This window comes from Physcomitrium patens, chromosome 15 (assembly GCF_059467195.1).
Source record: "Physcomitrium patens ecotype Gransden chromosome 15, ASM5946719v1, whole genome shotgun sequence".
In the NCBI taxonomy this organism is placed as follows: domain Eukaryota; kingdom Viridiplantae; phylum Streptophyta; class Bryopsida; order Funariales; family Funariaceae; genus Physcomitrium; species Physcomitrium patens.
The window spans coordinates 10,502,747-10,527,024 of record NC_143424.1 but is presented as its reverse complement, the minus strand read 5'-3'; the positions used below and the strand labels follow the sequence as shown (position 1 = coordinate 10,527,024).

General features: G+C 39.8%; 3 protein-coding genes and 1 long non-coding RNA gene across 4 annotated transcripts; 2 read left to right on the top strand and 2 right to left on the bottom strand.

The window, feature by feature from the left end:
* Positions 1-4,366: 4,366 nt before the first annotated feature.
* LOC112292252 (uncharacterized) lies at positions 4,367-7,856 on the bottom strand. The gene is made up of 2 exons (XR_002972655.3): positions 5,204-7,856; positions 4,367-5,045 (listed from the first exon to the last, which is right to left on the bottom strand). It is a non-coding gene; the product is annotated as an uncharacterized LOC112292252 (long non-coding RNA).
* A 1,018-nt stretch (positions 7,857-8,874) lies between these two features.
* On the top strand, positions 8,875-12,336 carry LOC112292496 (tonoplast dicarboxylate transporter). The gene is made up of 6 exons (XM_024541044.3): positions 8,875-10,517; positions 10,724-10,767; positions 10,935-11,030; positions 11,174-11,285; positions 11,398-11,790; positions 11,933-12,336. Exons 1-6 carry the CDS (start codon positions 9,470-9,472, stop codon positions 11,971-11,973), a joined length of 1,734 nt encoding a protein of 577 aa, XP_024396812.1. The 5' UTR covers positions 8,875-9,469; the 3' UTR covers positions 11,974-12,336.
* Positions 12,337-15,379: 3,043 nt separating this feature from the next.
* LOC112292902 (protein EI24 homolog) lies at positions 15,380-21,131 on the top strand. The gene is made up of 11 exons (XM_024541878.3): positions 15,380-15,871; positions 17,199-17,264; positions 17,846-17,972; positions 18,243-18,295; positions 18,500-18,634; positions 18,951-19,014; positions 19,326-19,411; positions 19,766-19,848; positions 20,030-20,106; positions 20,372-20,484; positions 20,832-21,131. The coding sequence occupies exons 1-11, from the start codon at positions 15,618-15,620 to the stop codon at positions 20,896-20,898; spliced, it is 1,125 nt and encodes a 374-aa protein (XP_024397646.1). The 5' UTR covers positions 15,380-15,617; the 3' UTR covers positions 20,899-21,131.
* A 453-nt stretch (positions 21,132-21,584) lies between these two features.
* On the bottom strand, positions 21,585-22,724 carry LOC112292119 (putative ALA-interacting subunit 4). The gene has a single exon (XM_024540269.1). The coding sequence runs from the start codon at positions 22,722-22,724 to the stop codon at positions 21,585-21,587; it is 1,140 nt and encodes a 379-aa protein (XP_024396037.1).
* Positions 22,725-24,278: the final 1,554 nt, after the last annotated feature.

Below are 24,278 nucleotides of genomic sequence, written 5' to 3'. Positions count from 1 at the left end.
TGTTGTCTTCTTTGACCGTCGTATCCCTCATTTTATAGTTGCGGCATTTCTTTGGACAATGTTGAGCAGTGTGTTTAGGTTCTCCGCAATATAAACATAATCCTTCTTGACGACGACGAATCTTTTCTTGTCCAGTTAGGGGTTTAAAACGTACCGCGTCAATTTGCATGTCTTCTACTTCCGAATGTACGTTTGGCAAAGATGTTGATGTTGCCATTGAGTAATAACGTTGAGGTTCCCGTGAATGATTCTCAGATCGAAATTCAAAAAGTCGATTATCACATTTTACCGCAAAATCGATTGCTTGACTCAAAGTTTGAGGATCAGGTAAGTTGAGCATCAATTTCTTTACTTCGTATTGCAATCCATAAAGAAATTGACTGATGAGTGCAGCATCATCCCACTTGATGTCAATTACAAGTTGTCGAAATTGTGAAGCATATACTGTTACTGAGCGATTTCCTTGTCGCAGAATTCGGATCTTATTTGTTGCAACACGAGTTGCATCGTGTTCACCATACATAGATCGAAACTCCACCAAAAAAGCTTCCAAATTGTCCAATATTGGATTTCATTGTTCAAGAAAAGACGAAAACCACGATAATGCAGAACCAGAAAGTAGAGTGCCAATAAACCTGACTTGTGATCCTGGAGTTGGATAGCTTTGCGGTTGAAGTTCAATTGCCAATTGTACTTGATTGATGAACCCTCGAAACTTTGATCTCGTACCATCAAATTTCTCAGGTAAGGCAATTCTTGGTTCTCTAGTGCTTATAGGGTGTTGTACAATTGGAGAAGGAACGTGATTTATTGTAGATGTTGAAGCAGCTCCGATCATCTCTATATCTCCACTTTCTGCTATTCTTGTTCTTTCATGTGTTGGTGAATTGAGTTGATGCATCGCAAGCATTAACTCCCTCATTTGCTCTTGTATTTGTGCCATTGCACTCTTCATTTCAACAAGTTCTGCCATAATGATACTAAGAAGAAAAATTTGTTTGATATTGCTCAAGACTAAAGAAAAGAAAGACTTGATAACAAAGAAGATACTAAGAACAATATCAGTTTAGAAGTGGGTAATCCGCAAACTTCTAATACGCTTATGTCTTGTCAAGAGAAAGGGGTAATCCACTCTTACTCAAGAAAAAACAAAGCTCTGATATTGTAAGTGTACTCTTGTCAATCTGTCAAGGACAAAGACTCGATGGGGAAAAATATACACCAAAAGGCTATCCCGATATAATAAGTCAAAATATAAACAAGTAGGTATATTAAAAGGAAACTGGAATGGCTATTGCCACAAGACGAGAAACTAAAGACTCTTGAACCTGGACTAGAAGCAAGAAAGGAGTTGACAAGAGTGAAGAAGCCTTCACTCTTGTCTCTATATATACTATCTAACTAGGGGCTACGTGGCGACGTTCTATAGGACCTCCAATATGTGTTGACTTTGTAAGACACATGCCTTGACTTACAAGGCAAGTTTTTCTACGTGTGGGCCACATAGTTAGCTTGATCTTCAAGCTAACAACATGTGTGGCACATGGCCAACTTGTTGACCACGTTTCTAATCCAAAAAGTCAATTAAAGACACCTATGAAGTTAAAGCAGCATCTAGGAAGTTTCTAGGAAGCTTCTATATTAAATATTATATAATTAACTTACTTTTATCTACTTTTACTTACTTCTACCTATTTCTATATGTAATTATTAGCTTACATGATTATGGCCGTGACACCAACTTACAGATTGTAAAAAAAAATCCCAAAAATCGCTCTAATATCACTTAGCTACTAACTTGAAAGTTAAGGCAAATGCTCTAGTAGCAATTTTTCTTTCTCCAACTATAAACTTCAATTTAAAATCATTTTATAGCTTGATCTTAAAGTCTTCTAATACCATATTAAATTTCATCTTAATTCGACTAGTAGATCTTCAAATATCATATAAACCCTATCCAATCCTAAATTTCCACTTTCTAATACCTTCTTGTATCAAAACCTAGATATCTCTCAATTGCACTATTAGATTAATAAAAAAATTTACACACACCTAACACATCTAATTAGCCAAGTACTTTCAAATTTTTAACTATAGATGTGATACCAATTGTACAAATTAATTAGAAGTGTTAGCCCTAATTGTGATGCATAAATCCTAAGTCACTGATACAAATTCTAGCTTTGAAAAATAATTGCAAAGTTATTCCAAATCCCACAAAAATAGGCCTTACACCTTTGTAATAAGCTAAAAGTTAGCTCACTAACTTTCATTGTCAATCATCAAATGCCTCCTTATTTTATCCTAAGCAGTTGTTTAGTAGCTAGAGGTCTAATTTCGACCGTGTTCTACAAATGGTCAATCCCCAAGTGTCAATTCAATCTATCCTAGGGATTTTTTAGCCCGACCCTACCCTCAACTTAATCTTAGTATCAATCATACTAATTATTTATCTCTTCTATTCTATTTTTACTACTTTATGGCCTTTTTAAAGTATTAAAAGAAATTCTATATTCTAAAACATAAAATTACTAATCAACTTTTAGTCTACTAACTACTAAGGCAAGAAAATAAATTAAGATACTTTTATAATATCCATGTTTAAATATTTTGAATTATTATTGAATCAAGATGATTAAATATTAATTAAAATTTTATTTTTGATTATATTTTTATCATATATTAATATTACAATACAACTATATACTTCTTAAAAAAAATAAAAATAAATAAAAAATAAATAAATCTTTAAATTTTATCATGAATTTTTATTAAACCTACATTATTAACTCTATTTTCTTCTTATAATCCACATTATAACAAGTCATTTAATTTTCTTATAGTATTTACTAATCTTACTTTTTTAAATGTTTCTATAATAAATTCATTTTTATCAATTCTTTTTTTTTTAAAAAGTTTACTTGATATTTTTAATATAATATTTTTCCATCCTTTTCATCTTGTAAATATTCTTAAATGATAATAAATAATATTATATCAATCTTATAAATATAGTAGATAATATCTACTCTTTTAAACTAAGTAGGAGACATTCTTTCTTAAATCTATTTTAATCCCACTTTATAATGGTATGTAGTAAAAATCCTCAAGATATTCAAAATTTTCATTTGATAATGGTTTTTTTTCAACTTATCACTATTTCTCTCATGATTGGTGCAAATAGTTAAAAATTGATCTACTTTTTTTCCATCTTGGCTTTTTATTCTTATACAGGCTAAACCATTATTCAAAATCTTTCTTTCCATTCATATGGCAATAATATATGGTTGTCCAAATATAATAGAATATGTAAAAATATCTTATATAAAGAAATATTATTCATAAATAACATTTCGTATCATCACCTTGATACTTAGATAAGTTCTATATAAATCTTTTTTTTTAAAAAAATTGTATCAATAGGTAATTTTTTTTTTATATAGCTCTTTTGACATCAAATTGATTTCAAAACTATAATTAATTAATGCTATAAATGCTTCTTTCAAATTTCCTAATTTTACTAAATTTTTTGTAATAGCCCTTACCTAATAATTTCAAAAACAATGACTAAAAGCTTGAATCACATCTTCTTCTTTTGTAAATCTAACTTACAAAACATCTCCAAAAAATTTCATTTCAACCTCGTCATATATATTGCTTCTCAAGGCGTTTATTTCTTGTGCATTTGATATCACAGTATTTCCTATAGATTGTTTTCTCTTTATTGTGTCAATAGTAACTTCATAAAATTCATGCTTTTCAATCCTTAGAATTTCACCAATTCAAAATTAAACTTTTTTAACTAAAATTTGTTCTTCTAATATCTTCTTGAAATCTATAGTAGCCTCAATATCCAATTATAATTTATAAGCAAGGATCTTTTTCTTTTTTTTCCACAATTTTTTTTTTTTTGTAAAAATATTTTCTATTGTCTCTTCATGCATAGGATTTTTTTATTGTCATGTTTTTTTTTTTTTTTTTTTTTCTTTTCCTTGTAGTCTTTTTTGATGGCCCTTCATTATTTTCATCTCTCCTTCATTTTTCTTCTATTACTGCTTTATGATGACTCTTTACAATATGTGCATGAATAGATAAGAATATTTTTAGGATAGTATAAGAATAATGCAAAAAAAATATGATCAATACAATTCACACCACAAACAACAATCTAGCCACTAGAGACTATGACATCAGCAATACATATGTAGAGTTTTACAAAGAGATTTATGCAAATCAAACCAAAAGAGAACAAGAACACATGGCATCAATTCCACAATCTGCATTGTAGTGAATTATAACCTCTTTTCCAAAAGAATAACCACAAAGATATTCACATTATTTTCTAAAGAAAGCAACCAACAACGTCTTAGCAAATGGAGGCCAATAATGCTTCAAAACATAGCTTATAAGATTTATGCCAAGGTTTTGTAGAAGCAGCTACAAAAGCCACTAGCATCTTTCATCAACACTAAACAAAGCGCATTTCTCAAAAACCAATCCATTCATGATAACATCCTGCTCATCCACGAAATGTTGGCCTGGGCCAAGATATCCAAACAAAAATCCATTTTTGTAAAGCTAGATTTCTCTAAGGCCTACTACCTGGTTGATTGGTGCTTTTTGTTCAACGTCATATGTAAGATGGGCTTCTCCACCCCCTTCGTCAACATAAAAGCTTAGATTCCAGGGAGCGGAAGCGGCAATCAACCTCAATGGTCAAAAAACCACCAGCTTCCCAATACGATGGGGGATACGATAGGGTTGTCTTGTCCCACTGTACATGTTTCTCCTCGTTGGCAAGGCCCTCAATGCCTCTATTTGTCACCACCAAGTAGCCGGCAACATAAAAGGCGTCAAACTTCCTGGCACTGAAGAACAACAATTCATCCTCCAGTATGCCGATGATACATCCATCACAATCAGCGCTGAGAAAGCTTTGGTTCAGCAACTAGTTTCAGAACTAGAGACATTTGCCACAACATCCGGACTTGTCATCAACTGGGAGAAATCTAGTGCATATTAGACGGCAAACAACGATCCCTCCACTGCATGGACCACGCAATTCAATTAGATTTGGATGCCAAAGGGTGAAATCGCCAAACTTCTTGGCACCCCATTTGGCCTGTCTGCTAGTACTCTGGACATCGATAAGTTCCTAGTAGAAAAGATTAAGAATAAACTTGTGTATTGGTGTTCAAGAAACCTTTCACTAGCCGGGAGGCGGATTATAGTTAATCAGGTCCTCCAATCATCAATGTGGTACTTCCTCGGCGTCTGGGCCGGATCCAGGAGAGTAGTGACACAAGCCAAGGCACTGCTACGAAACTATTTTTGGGCTAGAAGGGAATAGCGCACTAGAGCTTGTGTCGCCTAGGCGACTTGTTCAAAGAAACTGAAAGTCGGTGGTCTTAGTCTCATTGACCCCGAAGCAGCAATGCAAATTCTATTGAGCAAGTGGATAATGCAAGCCAACGAACCAAGCTAATCCAACCTCTTCAAATCCGACTAGCCGCCTGTCAACCTAGCCGCGAGGAAAATTGGGACCCAGACCCCAACAACTATATGGTCAATGGACACCGCAGATCATCGGGCTCCTCAATTTGGAATCAAATCAAAAAGGCATGGCAAGTTATTGTCCAAGAAATCAAACAAAAACTCTACATACATTGGACGAGGTATGTAATACAAGACTATGGTTTAGTCCCAAATTCGAGACTTTGAGCCACCCCGCATTCACACAAACCCGAGCAGCAAAACTGTACGCTAGGGGGGTCCGCACAGAGCGCGATTATTGGTTACAACATCACCATGGCATTCTTATATGGGATGAGGCCCAGACCCGGTTCCCAGCACTTGAGAATGTTCAAGGTTGGCTGATAATTACAACCGCAATCCATACACACTTTGGTGAGATTCTACAAAGTGCCCAACTCATCGTGCAACCCAACAAATGATTGGGTGTATATGAGGTTGGGAAAACAAGCAACCCGATCTTAGTAAATCAAGCGAATCTACGCTTTTGGCCGCCAATCGGCCAATTCATTAGCATCTCTTATACAAAACTGCAAAACTAGGCATTTAGTATTAGCCCTCTAGATCAAGCTCTCTATCCCATCTCAGATCTCTCTAGGCGGGTATCGAACTACCCATTAACCAGGCGAGTGGCGTCCTCAAATGCCAAATGTAGCGATTGCATCGTTTGCACAGTAGAGAAAGTTAGAGTAACAACACAAGTCCGTGGCATCAAGAAAATCACCACCCAACTATTCTACAGACCCGTCAATAGGCTCAGGTTCAACCCGGACCGGTACTAGTAGCCGAATTAGACACAGCTTCTGCAATACATAGGAAAGGAGGCCAGAGGATGGCTGGCCAACCTAGAATCCTCCACGGTCTCCAACACAAGCCCGACACTCCACTGGACCCACCTAGTTTCTACTGGAAATAGTGCATTTTTGCAAAAAACATACCCAGGTGTTACGGTAAATTCTACATTATTTGATCCATTTTACGCGGTATTATACTGTGGGAACTTTGGCTTGAAAGAAACAATCGCGTCTTTAATAACATAGACTGGCAGTCGGACATCCACTCAAATATGGCAAGGATCACTCGACTATGCAAGAATCGAGTGGCACAAACTTTTCAAGCAGATTCCAGTAGAGCCACTATCCGAAGCCTACAAAAATTTCGACAGCAGCTGGGGATCCAATGGTACCATTTGCACCAAAGAAGGCAAGATCGTCCGGTTGTACATTAGCCGTTACGATTCATACATAGAGTCATCGTTTGGCTGGGATTTTGGGTCCTATCTAGGCCACACAATTGTATCAGTCCCCTAAAATGAAATTCTTTTTATATGTTCAAAAAGAAAAAGAAAGAGAAAAAAGAATTAGGTTCATTATGTTGGACACTTTAGGTACAAGATTGACTTTCCATAATTCTCTCCCTAAGATTTGTATCTCCTACCCTAATTTAGAGACTGTCGAAACATTCTGTAAGATCTATGTTTACACATAATGCAAATAAATAAATAAATAAAAATAAAAAAAAGGAGTTAGCAATTAGGTTAACCCGATATGTTCTAAACAAAAATATAACCCTACGCTGCTCACATCAAATATCAGTGTGCGGACAATTCAAGCCTAATTTTAGCGGGGGTTTAGGGTTTTAATGTACGACATGGATATGTTTCGGCAGATCCCTTGTTGCCCTTCGACGCCGGAGATCCTTTGGGGATTGCTCCCTCATGAGCATCTTCGAGGCTTGAACCGTCTACGCAGCTGTAAAGGTACCTAAGGTCTGGCTACGATTCCTCGTAAAAAACTACTGGTTTGGATAGGTTGAAGGTGTCAGCTTATCTATTGCATTGACCGGGATGTGTGCGCTCGAGATTCCAATTCATAGATCGAAGGACCTGCATTGGAGCATATGTTGATGCTTCTGTGAAGAAAAACGACCCAGATGAATAAGTTCTGTCGTGAGGTGAGTGAAATATCCTATAAACTCCATGACGCAGCCAAAATGGAAAGGGGAAAAGCTGATATGTCGCAAAAGAATAAAGTATACGCAAAGTTTTTCAATGTTTTGCGAGAATTCCGTTTGGTTTGGGATTGGCGGCTGGAGACTACCTCGGAGGGGTCTCCCCGCAAGCTGAACCGCCAGCGTAACGTGTGGTGCAGGTTAAATGATGCAATATCTTTGGAACCTTTCTCCCTACGCCACTTGCCACCAGGATAATTCCAGCTATTAGATCCCCATTCAATTTCTTCTCAGCCAATATTCTGCTCTGACATTGGTTACGAACACGTGTACAAAGCATTCCGCCACATAAGAAGGATCCGTGTGTGCGACAAGGTCATCTGTTTATTATGAGCAGCTATTTAGCAGGGTGCAGTTTTAACGATGTTAAAAGAGTGCCTCTTTTAATTCCGAAGTGGATCAGAGCTAAGAATTTTGGCTGCTGTGGATCAAGATGAAAACAGCACGCGATGTGGTGTAAATCTATGACCGGCCCTGCCATTTCAATCGCTCCTCACCATTACGCGTAATTTCTTCTTCGAAACCTATGCTAGATGTAAGTCAAACCAGCAGTAACTGTTCCAATGCAAGTACTACTGGAGAAGTGATAAGGTATATCCATTCGAGCTCCAACCAAGCAAGCTGTCTCGATCCTGTATGGAACAGTGGTTGGAAAGGAATAATGAAATTTGTACACTGCATAAGTGAGCACTGGAAAATGCTAAAACAGTTCACAAACTTCAGGCACTTCGTTATTAACCACTTTTGAAGAGTGTGCTCAATGCAAGTTTCGTGCGCAACTACTTGCTCCTAGTTTAATTGAAAGTGGTGCGCACTCGATAAATTTAGATATTACACTTCACCTCAAAATGTTTATCCACTCGTTAGTAGAAAGGAAATCTGTATCTAGTCGTTGCACTTTAGAGAGACCCTGCCGGAAAGCTTACCTCACTGAGTTGATAGCTTCACGTCTCCTCTAAGGATTAGGTTACAGCTGCATCAATAGCTTCATCCGTGAACCAGCATTGCTATTGGTCTAAAGAGCACAAAAAAATATCAGCCATGGTAGACAGTACATTTTACTCTAAATTTATACTTCGAGAAAACAATTCGAAGCTATACACGAGCTGTACAAACAGACAGAAACGAGATTCACAAGCTCAGGACGGAAGCATTTGCTCCTGAAGACGGCAGCCACGTGGGTTGGACAGACTTCACGATATGTATGTCGAAAGCGAACGGCAGAATGGAAGCCTTTCAGCAGTCGTGGCAAACCTTTCCTAACAATCATTGACTCACAGAATCGAAGTATTTCAAGAGGTAGTTGGGATTTCGGAAGGAAGCAGTCCTGGAAGTTTAGCGTTGATGTATTGTTAGACTGTCAAGGCTGCGCACTTAGGAATTTCTAGGTGAATGCTAGCTGCGCTGTCGTCTGGATGTTGTGCTAGATAGGTAAATCTGGTTGGTGCTGTCAAAGGTATACCAGAACTCCGGAGCTTGACACTTAGACAGAGTTTTGAGCGGGTAGCTGATCGTATGTATCCAAGCCTCTGGATTCAGCACTCGATCAATGTAATGCTGACATGAATGCCAACAAAGGTTTATGATCTGGCGAACTGGAATTGAAGAGACGTTGTGGACACTGAGGATGATTGATTGAAAACACGTAGAGAGGAGGAGGTCTTGGAAATTGGAATTTCGACAAAAAGTGACCTGTGATGTTTTCGCACAGTTGAATCTTTCGAAATTTTGTAACAGGAACGTTGGGATTTACGGTCCATCTGACCAGTGATCTCTGTTGGCACGAAAATGGCTGCAGTGCGAGGTGGAAATTGGTCTCATTAACCACCAGACGGATATCTTCGACGGAAGGAATTGTGAGGTTGTCATTGTGAAGCGACTAATAGCAGGGAGGTTTGAGGTAGTTCAGGTAGAATCACATCGCAAGATGTCGAAGGTAGCACTCCTGGCTGCTACTGGCAGACATCAGAATGCAGAAGAGAATGATAACCCGTCAAATAACGAGACAGCGAATGCTTGGTACATCCAGGATTTCTCCATCGCAGCAGGCCCAATCGCAGGTCTTCTGACGAAATTCATTTTCCTCGCTGATCAAGAACACACCCAGGCAGGATCTCAGAAGCTAGCATCTATGTTCGCAATTCTTATTTGGATATGCGTATGGTGGATGACCGAAGCTGTTCCCGTGGCCATAACTGCCCTTTTACCCCTCTTCCTCTTTCCTCTTTTGCAAATTTCGACAGCGAACGAAGTAGCCAAAGCATACATGAACGACACTATTTCGCTCTTCATAGGATCCTTCATCCTTGCACTAGCAGTGCAGAAATACAACTGCCACAAGAGACTAGCTCTTAAAACTCTTCTGGTCTTCGGGGGAGAGAAGATGGACCCAAGATTCCTCCTCTTGGGGTTCTGCGCCGGTCCAGCGTTCGTGAGCATGTTCATGTCGAACACTGCTACGGCGGTGATGATGATTCCCATGGCCATTGGGATCGTTCATAAAGTTCAAAACCCACTCATGGTTGAGCAGTCAAGCGCATCCGCTGACGCACCCAAATTCCCTGTGCAAGACTACGGAACAAGATTAGATCCTGAATCACCAAGTGACGAAGAGAGCGGATACGGGATGGAGCAATCTTGTGAGACCTCTGCGCAAGCTATGGGGGACAAGGCCTTACGTGAGTATTCTAAAGGAGTGGTGCTTGCGGTGGCCTACGCAGTCGGAGTTGGGGGAATGGCGACTCTAACAGGGACAGGACCAAACCTCGTATTCTCGGGAATTTTTCGAAGCCTTTTCCCTGATGCGCAACCGGTGACGTACACTCAATGGCTGAAATTCGGATTACCCCTAGGCTTCATCTTTCTCGTTTTGCTGTGGATCATGCTTTGCGTAATGTTCTGTCCTTCGAAAGTAGTGCCCATTGTGTCCGCATCCCTCAGCAGGTCCGTCATCCAGAAAGAATACATTTCTCTAGGTGAGTAACTCGTCCATTACTCTTCGTGTAAATCATTCTAAATACTAAGCCCCGGCTTTAAGTGTTCATGTGCCATCAAATAATTGCAATGACATGAACTCTTCGTAAACTCAAATCGGGAAATTATCGGTGACTGATTCCATCCTCCATTAACCTGCGACTATAATCGTTATAAGTGCCTAACTCTTGTCTTCTTGTTTGTTTAGGAGCAATGGATTCCGCAGAAAAGACAGTGGTGTCACTTTTTATGGTAAGTCTAACGTTTCAATTCCTACTTTCACGAAGAGAAAAAATGTGCAGCGTAGCATGATAAAAACTTCTACACATAATTATTTAATGCAAGGTTAAGAAGAGATTGAGATGCGCGAAATATGAAATTATCGGCAGCAGTAGTGATAATTCACACGGATATCTCAGGTTCTTGCTTTCATGTGGATGACGCGGGCAACAAACGGAGTTGTGCCGGGATGGGGAAGCTATTTCAATGCCTACGCAGATGATGGCACTGTTAGTGTAAGTTTTCTTTGCTTTTCGCACACGCCAATCTATTTATGCTCTCTACAATTCGCGAATACGGATGTACAAGTCGACTGTTCGAGTTCTGTGAATGCTGTACGGAATAGGCTGAAGTAATAAGGAATGTTTGTAACCTACAGATTCTGATGGCAATGTTCTTATTTATCATGCCATTCCGAAGCAAGCAGAAGCTGATGACTTGGGCAGACTGCAAGAAGCTCCCTTGGGATATTGTTCTTGTGCTTGGTGGAGGTAGGTCCTTCCTTACAAGACGTGTACCCAAGCATTCGAACGAATTGTCGTTGTACAGGCCGGAACTGCGGAAAAAAGCTCAGATTGACTTGTGCACCTTTCTCCATGGCAGGATTTGCTCTAGCAGATGGCGTCCGCGAGAGCGGCTTGTCTGATTGGATTGCCTCGCACCTTAGTTGCTTACATTCAATCCCGTATCTCCTCATTACTCCCTGTATTGCAACACTGGTCGCCATTGTCACTGAATTCACATCAAATAATGCAACTGCTACTATATTCCTTCCGTTGTTGGCGGAAGTGTCGGTTTCCCTCAACATTCACCCTCTCTACCTAATGGTCACAGCAACACTAGCTGCTTCGTTCTCCTTCATGCTTCCCATTGCGACACCTCCAAATGCTGTAGCGTACACAGCCGGGAAACTGCGTATGACCGATATGGCTCTTTCCGGATTTCTGCTCAAATGCACCGGAATTCTTTTGCTATCCGTACTCATGCCAACTCTAGGTAATCAAGCTTCCCTTCGCTCAGGTTTCCAATTCTGCATGAGAACGCACATCAAGGTACTTGCCGAAACTACCGAATTTATGCTACTTCTCTTCTGCAATTCTCTTAACCGCCGGTGTGCACGTGGTGATGCTTAATGTAGGTTCGGCGGTTTTTAACTTGGATCACGCATTTCATAATTGAGTATCCTGTACACCACCAAAGCAGGACCAAACAACTTCCACATTACAGGCAAGTTGTACCACATAATTAGCCTCGGCAACCTGAGGTTACATCAGTTATCCTGGATAAAGTTGAAAGAGTGACGAGATTCAAGAACCAACTCGTACCATTAGAGGTGACGAAGATCGTGCTATTGGGAGATGTCAGAGTACACCCCTATTGAGGATTTCTTCTACTTTCGTTCACCTATCGTGAGCATTAATTTTCGAATCTGGAGATTAGAAAGTAATATCCGTGTTGTAATTCACTAAAATGACACATCAATTATTTAACATGTACACCGTGTTGCAAAGTAGGATGTTATATAAAGATTTTTTCAAACAACGGGTTTCAATTGCGCGTTTATTACGTACCCAGGTTTTATGAGGAAACACAATGCTGCATCAGCTCATTGGTTGATGTAACCAGGCGCCACATGATTGCACGACAGCTGAAAAACCTCACACTCAATTCCAGTCAGGCTCTGTCAGGCAACACTGGTGAGTGGTGTGTGACGTATCGGTCAAAAAGCAAGAAAGAATTCGAGGACCAGGTAACGAAGTCCCCTATGTAACTATGACTTGAGGAACTGTCTGAAGTATCCACTAATAACCGAAACTTCTAAAATAGACCTCTGACATAAACTGCGAAATTTTACCTGAACAACAAGCCTGGAAACTCCCTCGCCACAAAAATGCATAGAATGCGTAAGAGCATCATTCACAGAATGCTACCTCTCGAAATATCATTATCAAGTGAAATTATTCCTGACATACCATCGGTCAAATACTTGGTTTCAAACCAGACATATTGCGTCCCCACAATGGGTAACGAAAATGCCAACATACACAACCAAACAATGCTAAACTGATAGTTTGAATTACTTCAGAATAAAAAATTAAAAAAATCACAGACGATTTGTACTATTGTGAACGACACAAAAATATACCTGAAATTCTGAAAATGCTCGGGTCACATCTGCACGAAACCAATGCAATTCCAGGACGTTTAGACTTCAGATGTGTTGTACTTCCCCCCCTCACTCCTAATCCACCAACACAGTATGCCACACAATCTCTCCAGCAGATCTGAAGATATTAATTCCACCCGCTGTGATGACATCATCAGTGCAGAGCAGTTGATTCGAAACGCATTGTAACACCTGCTAACATGTAGAAACTGGTATATTTGCAAGAAGAACGGACTAATGTCTAGGGTTTTCAAGTACAAGTAGAAGGTTCTAAACTGCTAAGAGCACACGTTGAGCATTTAGTAGAATATAGTGCAATCTGGTATTGTAACACTGACAACTAAAAAGAGCTAAGAACCCTTCATTACTTCACATTGCTGATTGTGCTGTACTTGAAGCGTACCTCTATCGAACTCCCAGGTACATCAGAATTTTCCTTAGGTCTTTGGCAGTTTCCTCAGTTCTGCTTTCTCGAAGTTCAGTCACTCTTTGAAATCACAGCCCGTCATTGATCTGTTATCAAATCACTGACCATTATTACAATTTGTAATAACCCCACGATAGGTGGGAAACTACAAGCTCGGTTTAAGTGAATTTCGTGAAAGTTAATTGAAAGTTATGCACGCTGTCTCTTTTCGATTTTTTTTTTTTTTTTTTTTATCAATAAAAATATTTCCACAATAGAGGATCCAGAAAAATGATTTTACCTGGCAATGCCAGCGTGGAATTGGGTGAGGTGGCAGCAGGGACTGAGTGCGCCACGTGGATTGATGCCAAGTGGCACACATCGATCGCGAAGGGGCCACTGCCCACAGCCATCGTCGCCATGTCGGTGGAGCGAAGCTGGTTGAGGTTCTCGATCTCTCTCGCTCTCTGCTTCCTGGAAACATTGGTAGGGTTGTGCTTGATTCATACATGGCCCACTCTTTCCTAGCCCACTCTTTCACACTAGCTTCGGAGCTTTCTTCTGTTCTGGTTGTCTTGTCAGTGTGCAGGTTTTGGTTTCATTCCTGCACGAAACTCATTGCCATTGAGTCTCCTCTGTTTTGATTGTACATTTGGATCAGTTGCGGGAGGGGAGGTTTCTAATGAGCGGCAGGTCTCGGTGGATTCGACTGTAAGTGGTGCTGGTGGATATTTGTGAGTTGAGTTACATGAATTTGTTACTGTTTAAATAATGATGTTTTTTAAAAAAAATTGTATATATATATATATATATATATATATATGTATATATATATGTATGTATATATATGTATATATATATGTATGTATATATATGTATATATATATGTATGTATATATACAAAGATAAATTATTTTGATTATTTTGAAAATCAAATAATTGATACTTTAAAATTTTATGTGATTTAAACCTATAACAAGCACACACTTAATTTAAAAAAGATATATGATCAAAGATCTAATAAAATCAGAACCTTATCGTGAATTCACACTAGACCATCATGTTAATATGATGATTGATTACTTGAAAAAGATGGTGCATTTTTTAATTATAGCAAAAACATAATATACAAAAAAGTAAATAAAATCTTTCTTGCACGATGATTACTTCATTTATTTTAAATTCTATACAAAATTATATCAAATAAAATGAAATGATTTCTTCCCAAATTTTAGAAGAAAATACCTCAAATTCTTGGCCAAAAATTAAGTTTTTAAACTAAAATTTAGCTACAACATAATGTATTTAAGAATTAAACTAATATTTAACAATAAAAAAACTGTGCATAGAAAATTAGAAATTACAACAATAGTTAAATTTTGACATAATTATGTTTTAATTAAAGATCAAACAAAAATCAAGATTTTAAATATATTTTAACAAACATTCAAATTATTTCATGTGTAAAATAAAAAAATATTGACAATCCTCGTAAAACACTCAACCAGAAAAACTCATTAACTTGCAAAAAGCTTTCAAAATCTTAGATTAACTCTTTTCATAGTCTTCTAATTGCTTATAAATTATTTTCAATATAAATATAGAGTCCATGTATATGAATTGTTTCTAAACACAAGTTTTCTTTACTATAATAGATACATGCTAACAACTCACGTAATTCAAAAATGCACATCACACGTAAAATAAACATGAAACAAGTACTTTTTTCTGGACTAAATTTGCAACCTCACAGAAGTGCAGATTTGCACGCACTCTCAAAATCTGAACTTCGCAAAAGTAAAAGCAAGTGAGGAAGCTTCGATTTTCCTTTAACAGGACCTGTGCAAGAGCTGGCAGCGTCCACGTCACCAGAAGCCGAAAGAGAATTCTTCCGAGGTGGACATTGACGTGGCACAGGAGTGGGGGGATCCGCCATCACAAGATGCTCTGGTCTGCGCGGAGAACTCGTTCATCCGTGTAGCGGACAATTTCTTCCGGCACCGTCTGGCAATTCAAAGCTTAGTTAGCTTGGGAAGTAATCTTTCCTGCTTTCGGGTCGGATCTTTTTGGGAGCGGTGTCGTGGTTTTGTGGCAAATTCCAGGTGATCTTGTCGAGTGGAGGACAGAGGATTTGAAGCTCTCGCTATTTCTTGGGGATTGGGGGTAGTGGTAGTGGCGGAAGGTGGAAGGTAGTGGTGGAGTGGGAAGGAAGAATTCGAGGGACCAGCATGTGGAGGCATTGAGGATTGTATGGCACCATCGCGAGGGGAGGAAGGAGGAGAACTAAGCGGAGGAGGAGGAGGAGGAGGAGAAGAAGGAGCAGAGGAGCAGGAGATGGTGTCAGGGGAAGAGGGTTCCTCCTCCTATGCTTCTTCATATGATGCGTCAAGCTCCGAGGAGGTGGAGCGGAACTGGAAGCAGAATGCCCTCGTGGCTGCCAAGCTTTGGTTCGCTGGATTCCAGGACGCGTGTTGCTTGAACCGGGCCTACTTGTGTTGCCGGAGGTGTGTCTTGGGAGGAGTACCCCGGAAGGGATTTGTTGCGAGTGATCAAGGATTTATGGGATTGTCTGGACCTTGTTTCTAAATAGGTTAGCTATGGTATTATTGGGAGGGCTTTGTCATGCTTACGGGAAAGAATTAGGGCATTCCAACGGAGGGGGAATCAGATGTTGTGCGTGTTCAACATGTGCCGATTTTGAAGTTCGACCATAGAATGTGTAGTTGCTTGGAATGTAGTTTTGTTGTTTCCTTTTCCGTTTGTGTTTTCTGTTCTCTGATGCAGAGCACCTTGTGGCGAGCTTTACTATCGTCCGCATTGTGTAGCACAGCATCTTTAAATTAGGTCTGCGTTATGTTGCAGTGAGGAGGATTGTCAGGATTTATGTCTCACAATGCTTCCTCTGTTTTCGAATTTAGGAGTTTATTGCCTTCTTGAGCATATTCTTCGCACGAATATAGTGAAGGGAGTGAAAGTATTCAGGAAGATTAGTCTACTTCTGGATGGGTGGTTGCTTTCTAATATACGTTTGTAAGCGAAGGATGAGTATCACTTGTGGTCGTCGGCAAAGGCTTTCGTTTCTGATCAGATTCCCCTGTTTTGGAACTTTTGTGAAGACTTAACGGACAGTCCATAATCTCTTTTTAGAAGCAATCATGTCATGCTACAAAGCTTGGAGCTTCCTTTATTATATGTGACCGGGATCCACCCTGTTAGTGAGAGATGTAAATGTTAATTATGGAAGGATTCTAAATTTGAAACATGTTAATTATGGAAGGATTCTAAATTTGAAACATGATGTTTTTACCGTCAGAGATTTATTAGCTCCATGTAACGTATTTGATGGTCAGGGATAATTACTGTGGGTAATTTTGGGACTTGATAGACAATAGGCTGACCTATTATCTTTTCAACTTTTCACCATGATAGTCCTTGATAAACAAGAAGCGGACTTATTATCAACTTAAGGTTTCTTAGGAACTTTCTTTGGTTGCCTAATAGTGAAGGAATTATCATCGTAATCCCAATTCGCTTAGCCCTGATAAGGAAGATTCGGCCGCTTTATTAAAGCTTGACATCAGTATCGTTAGGCAGAGGGTTCGATGATGCGTCTTTATAGGAAGTCATTTGTTATTCCATACTGTCGCAATAGTGTGCATAAGTTGCATTTAGAACCGCCTCGTGTAAGATGAAAGGATCGATAATGATAGAGGTTAGCTGCACATTAGTTTGCCTATAAGGATGTATTGTTATGAATGCTATGTTTTGTGATTCCTGGTTAAAGTGCTGTGAATACTGTTTTAAATATTGGTAATTTTTGCATGTGCCCAGGTCAAAAAGGGTGTTGAAGAAAACAGGACAGTGCTTTGTGCTCAATGGGATCGCCTTCCTTGGCAGGTGCTAGCCAATGAAACTAAACTATGTCACTGTTTTAATTTTTGTTCTTTCAAGCATTACATTCTATTCTACACAGTACGATCTTTTGGGCGTGCGTTGGGCACTTCATTTTCAATGGGACTTGCATCGTAAGGTTTGTTTGTATCTAGTGTGTGCATAGCGGTTTGGCGTTAAGTGCCTAATGTTATTTTTATCATTCTTTTCTGGAGCACTTGGGTTGTATTTTATGAGACTGATGATTCTAAATAGCTTGTGGGTAAATAATCTTCTTAAATGTTTTTCTGGATATTGTTCTAGTTACTTATCTAGATGCATGTATGTGTGCGTGTTGCGTGGATGAGTCTTTTGGTCTAATTTCATTTTATTCGTTGCAAAAAGCTTTGATAATGAGCTAGTGCCTCTATTTGTAGCTTGAGTATATTTTTTAAAATTTACCTAAGGTTTTTGAAACTATTCGTGAGTAGATCAATGAAATTGAAGCCTCCGAATTAAGCTTGAAATGCATGCATAGCAATACATGTAGAAATCTGGTTGGTAATTACATTACTTAGAGAGACTTTTTTCTTTTCTGGGCCGTTCAGCATTTTGATACTACGGAAGTTGGTGTCACCATTGTTGCGATGGCTGTTAAACGCTCTGCTGCACAACAAGGACTCGAGTAGCCTGCTCTCTGGGCTTCTTGCAAATTTTATCATTGGTAGCTTCTACGTAAGTTTTCTCGTTGTGTTTTCAAGGTTAATGATTGCGTAGTCCACCATGTTCCTCAATTGCCTTTTTGATACTTTAAGTGTAGCCTTTCATTTCACAGACATTTACGTGTGCACTAGGGTTTCATTTTTAGACTCAGGCGTTTGCGGCAGTATTGCAAAATGGTCTTATTTTATTATTTCTCTTTATCTTTTTTGTGTTCTGCATTGGCTGCTTAGTGCATGTTACAGATGTGGAATTGGACATTAATTTGAATTGTGAATGTAACAGTTGTTCTGGCTGTATCCTCTCTACATCGCAAGCTTTGTCTTGAACTGTCTGTGGTGAGCCATTTTGAGCTGTTACTTTTTCTAATATGAGATACAGCCCACAATTGTTTGTCGTTTGTTCTTCTGAAATGTGTCGTGTTTGTAACGAGTGTTCTACGTCTCTTAATGTAATTTGATGTACGTTTTGAACTCTAGAACTTTACAAATGTATGTGGTCTATTAGTTATCTTCTTGGAATTCATACCAGGTCTTTTGCAGGTACAACGAAATTGCTTCTCATGGTTTTGATACTATAAAAAGGCAAGCAAGTGGGCCAAGTGCTGCACCAGGGACTTCAGACAACGGGAAAAGCCCTAGAGCCAGTCGTGGTAAAAGTAACTCCGCGATCGAAAGGTGTGTTCATAATCTTTAGTCTTAGATGCTTAGTGCACTTTGTCACTATGCTATAGCCTTGTGCATCTTATATGTTTAAGAGCATTTCAAATGACAACTCATCCCAAATTCTGTAATAGAAGAATAAATTTATTTCCAAAGCTTCAATTTAGCTTGAAATAGAACTTTCGGATATTAGTTCCTCTTCGTGGTGTTTCTTCACACGTGCATGGCTTAATAGCCAAATTTAGAGACACGAGGCTTTCAATTTTGTCCACTATATGTTGAAGTCGTGCGAAGGATACTAGTGTTTTAGTGGGATTGTGTTGTTTTGCAGCCTAGTGCTGGGGATCGGGGAACAGATCTATTCGGTCATCATGCTAAGTGTATTTTTTGTTCAGGTATGGAAGTTGCATTCTATCTTCACAGTCATTGTGTGTAAATTGAATCAGTGAGGTGTATATGCTATCTACTAGTGTCCATTTGTTCTATGCGCAAGCTCAGATCCGTCTTTATCACCAAAATAACCATAAGGATGCTGTACTAGGTTTTTTTTACAGTAAGAGGTTCTCCTGCACGTCATCAATCACTACCTTATTCTGACTAAGATTGAATAGAATTGAAACGACAGCTTATTTTTGTTTTTCAATTGAAAGTCGAAGGTTTGGATTCAGAAGTGACCGTGCCACGGACTTATTTGTGGATGGTGCAGGTGTCTCTACTGAGCTACCTTCCTGTTGTTGGTCAGCTGTTAAAGTTCGTACTTATGTCGTGGCTATATGCATACTACTGCTTTGAGTAAGGGTTTCGACCTTCATAGCATGTTCTTATATCCCGAAGTTGCTTCTCATGCCAATATTGCATCATAATGCTGGCTAAGTGACTTGGTCTGTTGGGCAGATTAACAGTTTGTGTTGATTTGGAGAAGAGTTCGCTTGCTGTGAAAATAGTGTAGCTTGTGAATTCATTCCGTCTGTGCGTTAACCTTCATGCACGCAATGCTTACGAGAGAATACTATTTGTGAGCGTTAGTCTACTACTGGATTTTGAGGTTTCGTAATTTGAAATAATGATTCCAATTTGAATTTGTTGAACAGACTCCTGGACTTGTTTTGATGATTGTGGCTACGTATTTGATTGATGTTTATGCAGTTACAAGTGGGGTCTTAGTCGTTGGAGTCTTGAAAAGCGTCTACTGTTCTTTGAAAGCGATTGGGCTTTCTTTGCAGGCTTTGGTAAGTGCACTACTCGTAGAAGCATTGAAATGCTACTATTCTGGAAGTTTGCTAAGTCTCTGTACCTTTATATCTGGGACTTGTAGGATACATATTGCTGTAAGAGTGCTGTATGTCACCAGATTAAAACACGGTTTATGCTGTCGCTCAAGTTTGGTTTTTGCTGTCTGAATGTGTGCAGGGAGTCCATGTGTGTTAGCCACGTTCTTCCTTTCTCCCCTTGTTGGTGGTGGAGTAATGGCCGTGGTTTTCCCAATCGTAAGTTTCTGGAATTTTGGATCAGAACAGCTTGTCTCTTGTAAAAGACTGAAAAATAAATTTTATAAGGGTCATTCTGTCATCAGACCTCCCAGCATTTTGCTTCATTGATTGCGTAGATGCCATTAGCTTATTGTTACGATGTTAGCTACGAAAGGTAGAAGAGGCATGGAACCGGGCACGCTTTAGGTAATTTCCATTTTGGTTGTATGCCGTGGTAAATGTGGGGTGTTAACAAGTGTACGATCTCCAATTTTATGTGCAGTTTGTGTTGGTCGCTACTGCATCTGATCCGGAGGCAGCAGTCAATGATTGCTTGGGCGGAAAGAAGAGCGGCCTACCACGTCTTCCTCTCTTCCACATTGCCAACAAAATATCGTAAGCATCAAACCTTGAGTACACATGTTTAGAAGAGCCCATTGTACTAATTGTTGAATAAGTTTGATTTTGTATCTTCGTAGATCTCATCATGCTTGATTAAATTCGAAGTGCTACAATGTGTTCCTGTTTTAATGTTCAACTTTGGGCTTTGTTTACTTATAGAACAAATTTCAGTGGTTTATTTGAATTGTTTTGAATTTTATAGATACTCAATTTGATGGAGTCTATCATTAAACTGGTGTTGTTTGTTTTCCTGAATCGCAACTTAAAGGTCCTATTGCTTGCCTGAGTTTATCTCATTGTAGGCTTGCAAGTACATGTTACTGATTATGATCTTCATGCAGGGTTCCACTAGTTCGTTTTCTCCAAACATATTGGTCCGCTTCAGCAGCGAAGAAAAAGATCCAATAACACACGAACTCGCTACAAAAGGGTGTCAGTTATTTTGAAACGATCGTGTTCTAGTTTGTTTGAGGTAGTATGGTATCTTCAGTTGATACACAGGTAGAGTTGCCCACTTTTGTTGTCAAGTTTATGAGCAGAGCACACTTGCTTGTGACTGTCTCGTCCGACAGACAACATATTTGATAACTTTTGTATATATTTGTTAATTTATTTAACCAACAAACTACGGTTCTGCTCTCTTTTGGTGTTTATTTTCCCCGTCTTCCACTGAAAGGACTGTGTGCATGTTCAACTTCAGCTTTTTGTGCTTGACAGCGCTGTTGTGTTTGCTTCTTTACTCTGCTTACCATGTGGTTGACGCTTTTCAACGAAAGGCTCAAGGCTCAAGTTCTTTCGTTGACTTTTGCGGGCATGATAGTTTGTGCTCAATTCTCGAGTGATACTATATAGCACTTATGGTTTTCACTTACACCTTCCTTTTCATCTAGATTTACACCCCTACTTTTGATGAAATGCTTTCATAACTTTCATAGCTTTCATAAAACTGCAATATTGTTGTCGCGTTTAATTCAGATTGACAGATGAGTTCGAGTTATTGCCGACATAGCATCCCGCAGTTCAACTGCGATCTGCACCGTGTTCAGCATGATCTATGTCCTGGCCTCGGATAGGTCAAGGCGTCAACGGAGAATTCAGCTCGTCACTCTGGAGTTGGCCGCATTCTTCCGCACCCAGGAGAGATGGGATCTGTCGCCTAAGGGCCGCGGATGCTTCCAGTGCAAGTACATGAACGTCAGGCCGATGAAGATACAAACGCATCCCACTACAACGTATGACAGCCCTAGGAAGTCATTCCTCCCACCAACCCAACTCACAGTGGATAGGACGAGTTTCTTGCTCCCACCAAAGCCATACGTGTTATAGAAGTTATTGATATTCACAGTCAGTCTCGTGCCGGGCACCAGGTCTGTTTCGATGCGGCCGTAGATTTTGCGAAACGTAGGAAGAGCAGCTGTACGCATCCACACCATGAGGTCTTCGTGCCGGTTCAGTGGTAAGTTCTCGTCAAGCGAAGCTCCTCCAATTTGGGAAGCATTCGCAAGTGTGGTTCGGTTGTTGTTGGGAAAATTTGTTGGAAACACGGTATTATTGAATCTTTCCTCCCGGTCACTCTTCCATGAGATTGCTGTTTTGTTAATGAATATTGTACCATTGTCGCTGCTAAAGTCGTCGATGGAGAAATCGAAGGAATCGTTGAAGAGGCTCCATGCAATCAGTCCACACGGGATGATAACCTGCCCGTTCGCTGTGTCCTGAGGTTTGCAGTCGTTAAGCTCTGAACTGGAGGGCGGGAGTCCGCGGAGCTGCCGTTCGCTCTTACTCTTCACATACCGCCTATGGTTCTGAAAATAGTTTCCCAATTGGTAGTAAACGTAAATGGGTGGCGTCATCAGCTTATCGATTTCCATAGTGATCGTGCAGTTCTTCTGCTTATTGTAATTTTTCATGTAAGCGGACTTCTCCTCGTTTGTCGTCAATGGGTTTGCACTTGTTGCGTGTTTCATAACACAAAACGTGTCATACCTATTCACAAGCTCCACAACCGACCAAGAAGCGTATAATGCGTACATACCAATGAGAATGCATGTCGCACCGACCAAAACGAACAACACGACAGTGCATCTAGGCGTCAATAAGGGTTTGCACGAGCTAAGCTCTTGTTGGGAGAATTTCGAGTATCTCGGTCGTCTTGAATCTTTCCTCGAGCGTTGCACCTCCTCCTCCTTTTGTAATCTCCGCACGAATTCACCATCTACAGCAGTCACTGCCATGGCCGGCAATCAAACTCAACCCATTTGACATTCAATTCCTCACGACTTATCTGTTCACTCAAACTCAACGAAAGAAGTTTTTCATACACTAAGCAATTGCGAGACTGTGATTGCCGAAGGCACATGGGAAGAACCGCCCTGATGCAAAATTCAACAGGAACGAAACTATTATGGGAACAACGTCAAACAGAAAGAAAATCATCAAGATACCCGCAAAATCTCAAGAGACAGTGACCATAAAGTGGAATGAGGCCAAGTGCAATTCATGAACCGCTCTGAACTCGAAACCTAACGAAGAGAACAATAGATTTTCCTGAGAATTGTAAGAAACCCTTCCTCTTTCCTCACTTTCTATACTGTCCAGAACTCATGTGATCTACCTTACGAACCCCACCAACCCAAAATTCCTATGAATTCTGCTGCAGTCCGTGAGTCTCCGGCCGTGAACCTACAACACCATTTCGTGTTGGTTAGAACTTCTTCAATGACGAATGTGTTCGTCACCATCCACGATTCATCCATGACATCAAGACTCCGCGATCGCCGTGCACACCCAAAAATTCGTAACAGAGTGCAGTGAAGCTTCTACGCATTGGCAGTGATCTTGGAAGCTTTCGAGTAGACCTCCTTAAACGCACGCGATGTCAATTCTTTCGCCCAATCGCGGCAATTTTGGGGCAGAATCTGAACGTTGATGTCCACCTAGCGCTCACAGATCAGTCCTTGAAGAGTATTTCCCCTTATTGGTTGTCGCAAAGGGCCCTTGCGTCCGATGCTTCGAAGAGCGCAAGCTAGGTTTGAAGCTCGTCATGGCCATTCTGGGTTCGGCCAACGCTCACCCACATCGCGTTACACGCTAACAACGCCAATCGTCTCCGACCTGCACACATGGCTTCACGAATGGGTCGCACACAAGGCGTGAGCGCCACGCTCAAGCAGTAGCCGACAAGGGAGGCGCAACCGGAAACGGTTTCTTGCAGTGCAATCTCTCAAATGCGTAAGATTATCGGGATTCAAGACACTGCTCTCAATTTTCGACGATTTGAGGGGTCGAATTCGCCGCAACACGCATGCATGCAAACAGCTTGTGGAATCAAAAATTTGGACCTTATCAGAGTTCTCGTCGCTATCAGCATTCCGCCATGTTGGGTGAGGATGTGGATGACGAATCGCAGCTATGGATGAACGTTTTTCATAAAATTACAATTTAAGTATACTTAAATTATAAATAAGAATCTTTAGAAAATTTTCCTATTTAATCTCAAATGACTAATATATTTTTCTCATTCCAGGCCTCTCTACCAAGCTAATCAACATATTTAACAAGAATGGAGTATAAAAGAGAATCAAGTAATAGTGCCAAAAACATGAATCTATGTACATGTCATTATTAATTTAATAATATTTTTTTAAATAAAAACTTAATCAAAGAAATCAAAAGAAGATATATTTCTAAGATAAAACAAGATTAGAATAGTGGCTTTTTTTAGTCCAATAGTCTTAAACTACCACTGAAGCACAAGAGAGTCCACATGTGTTGCAGGACAAACAGTT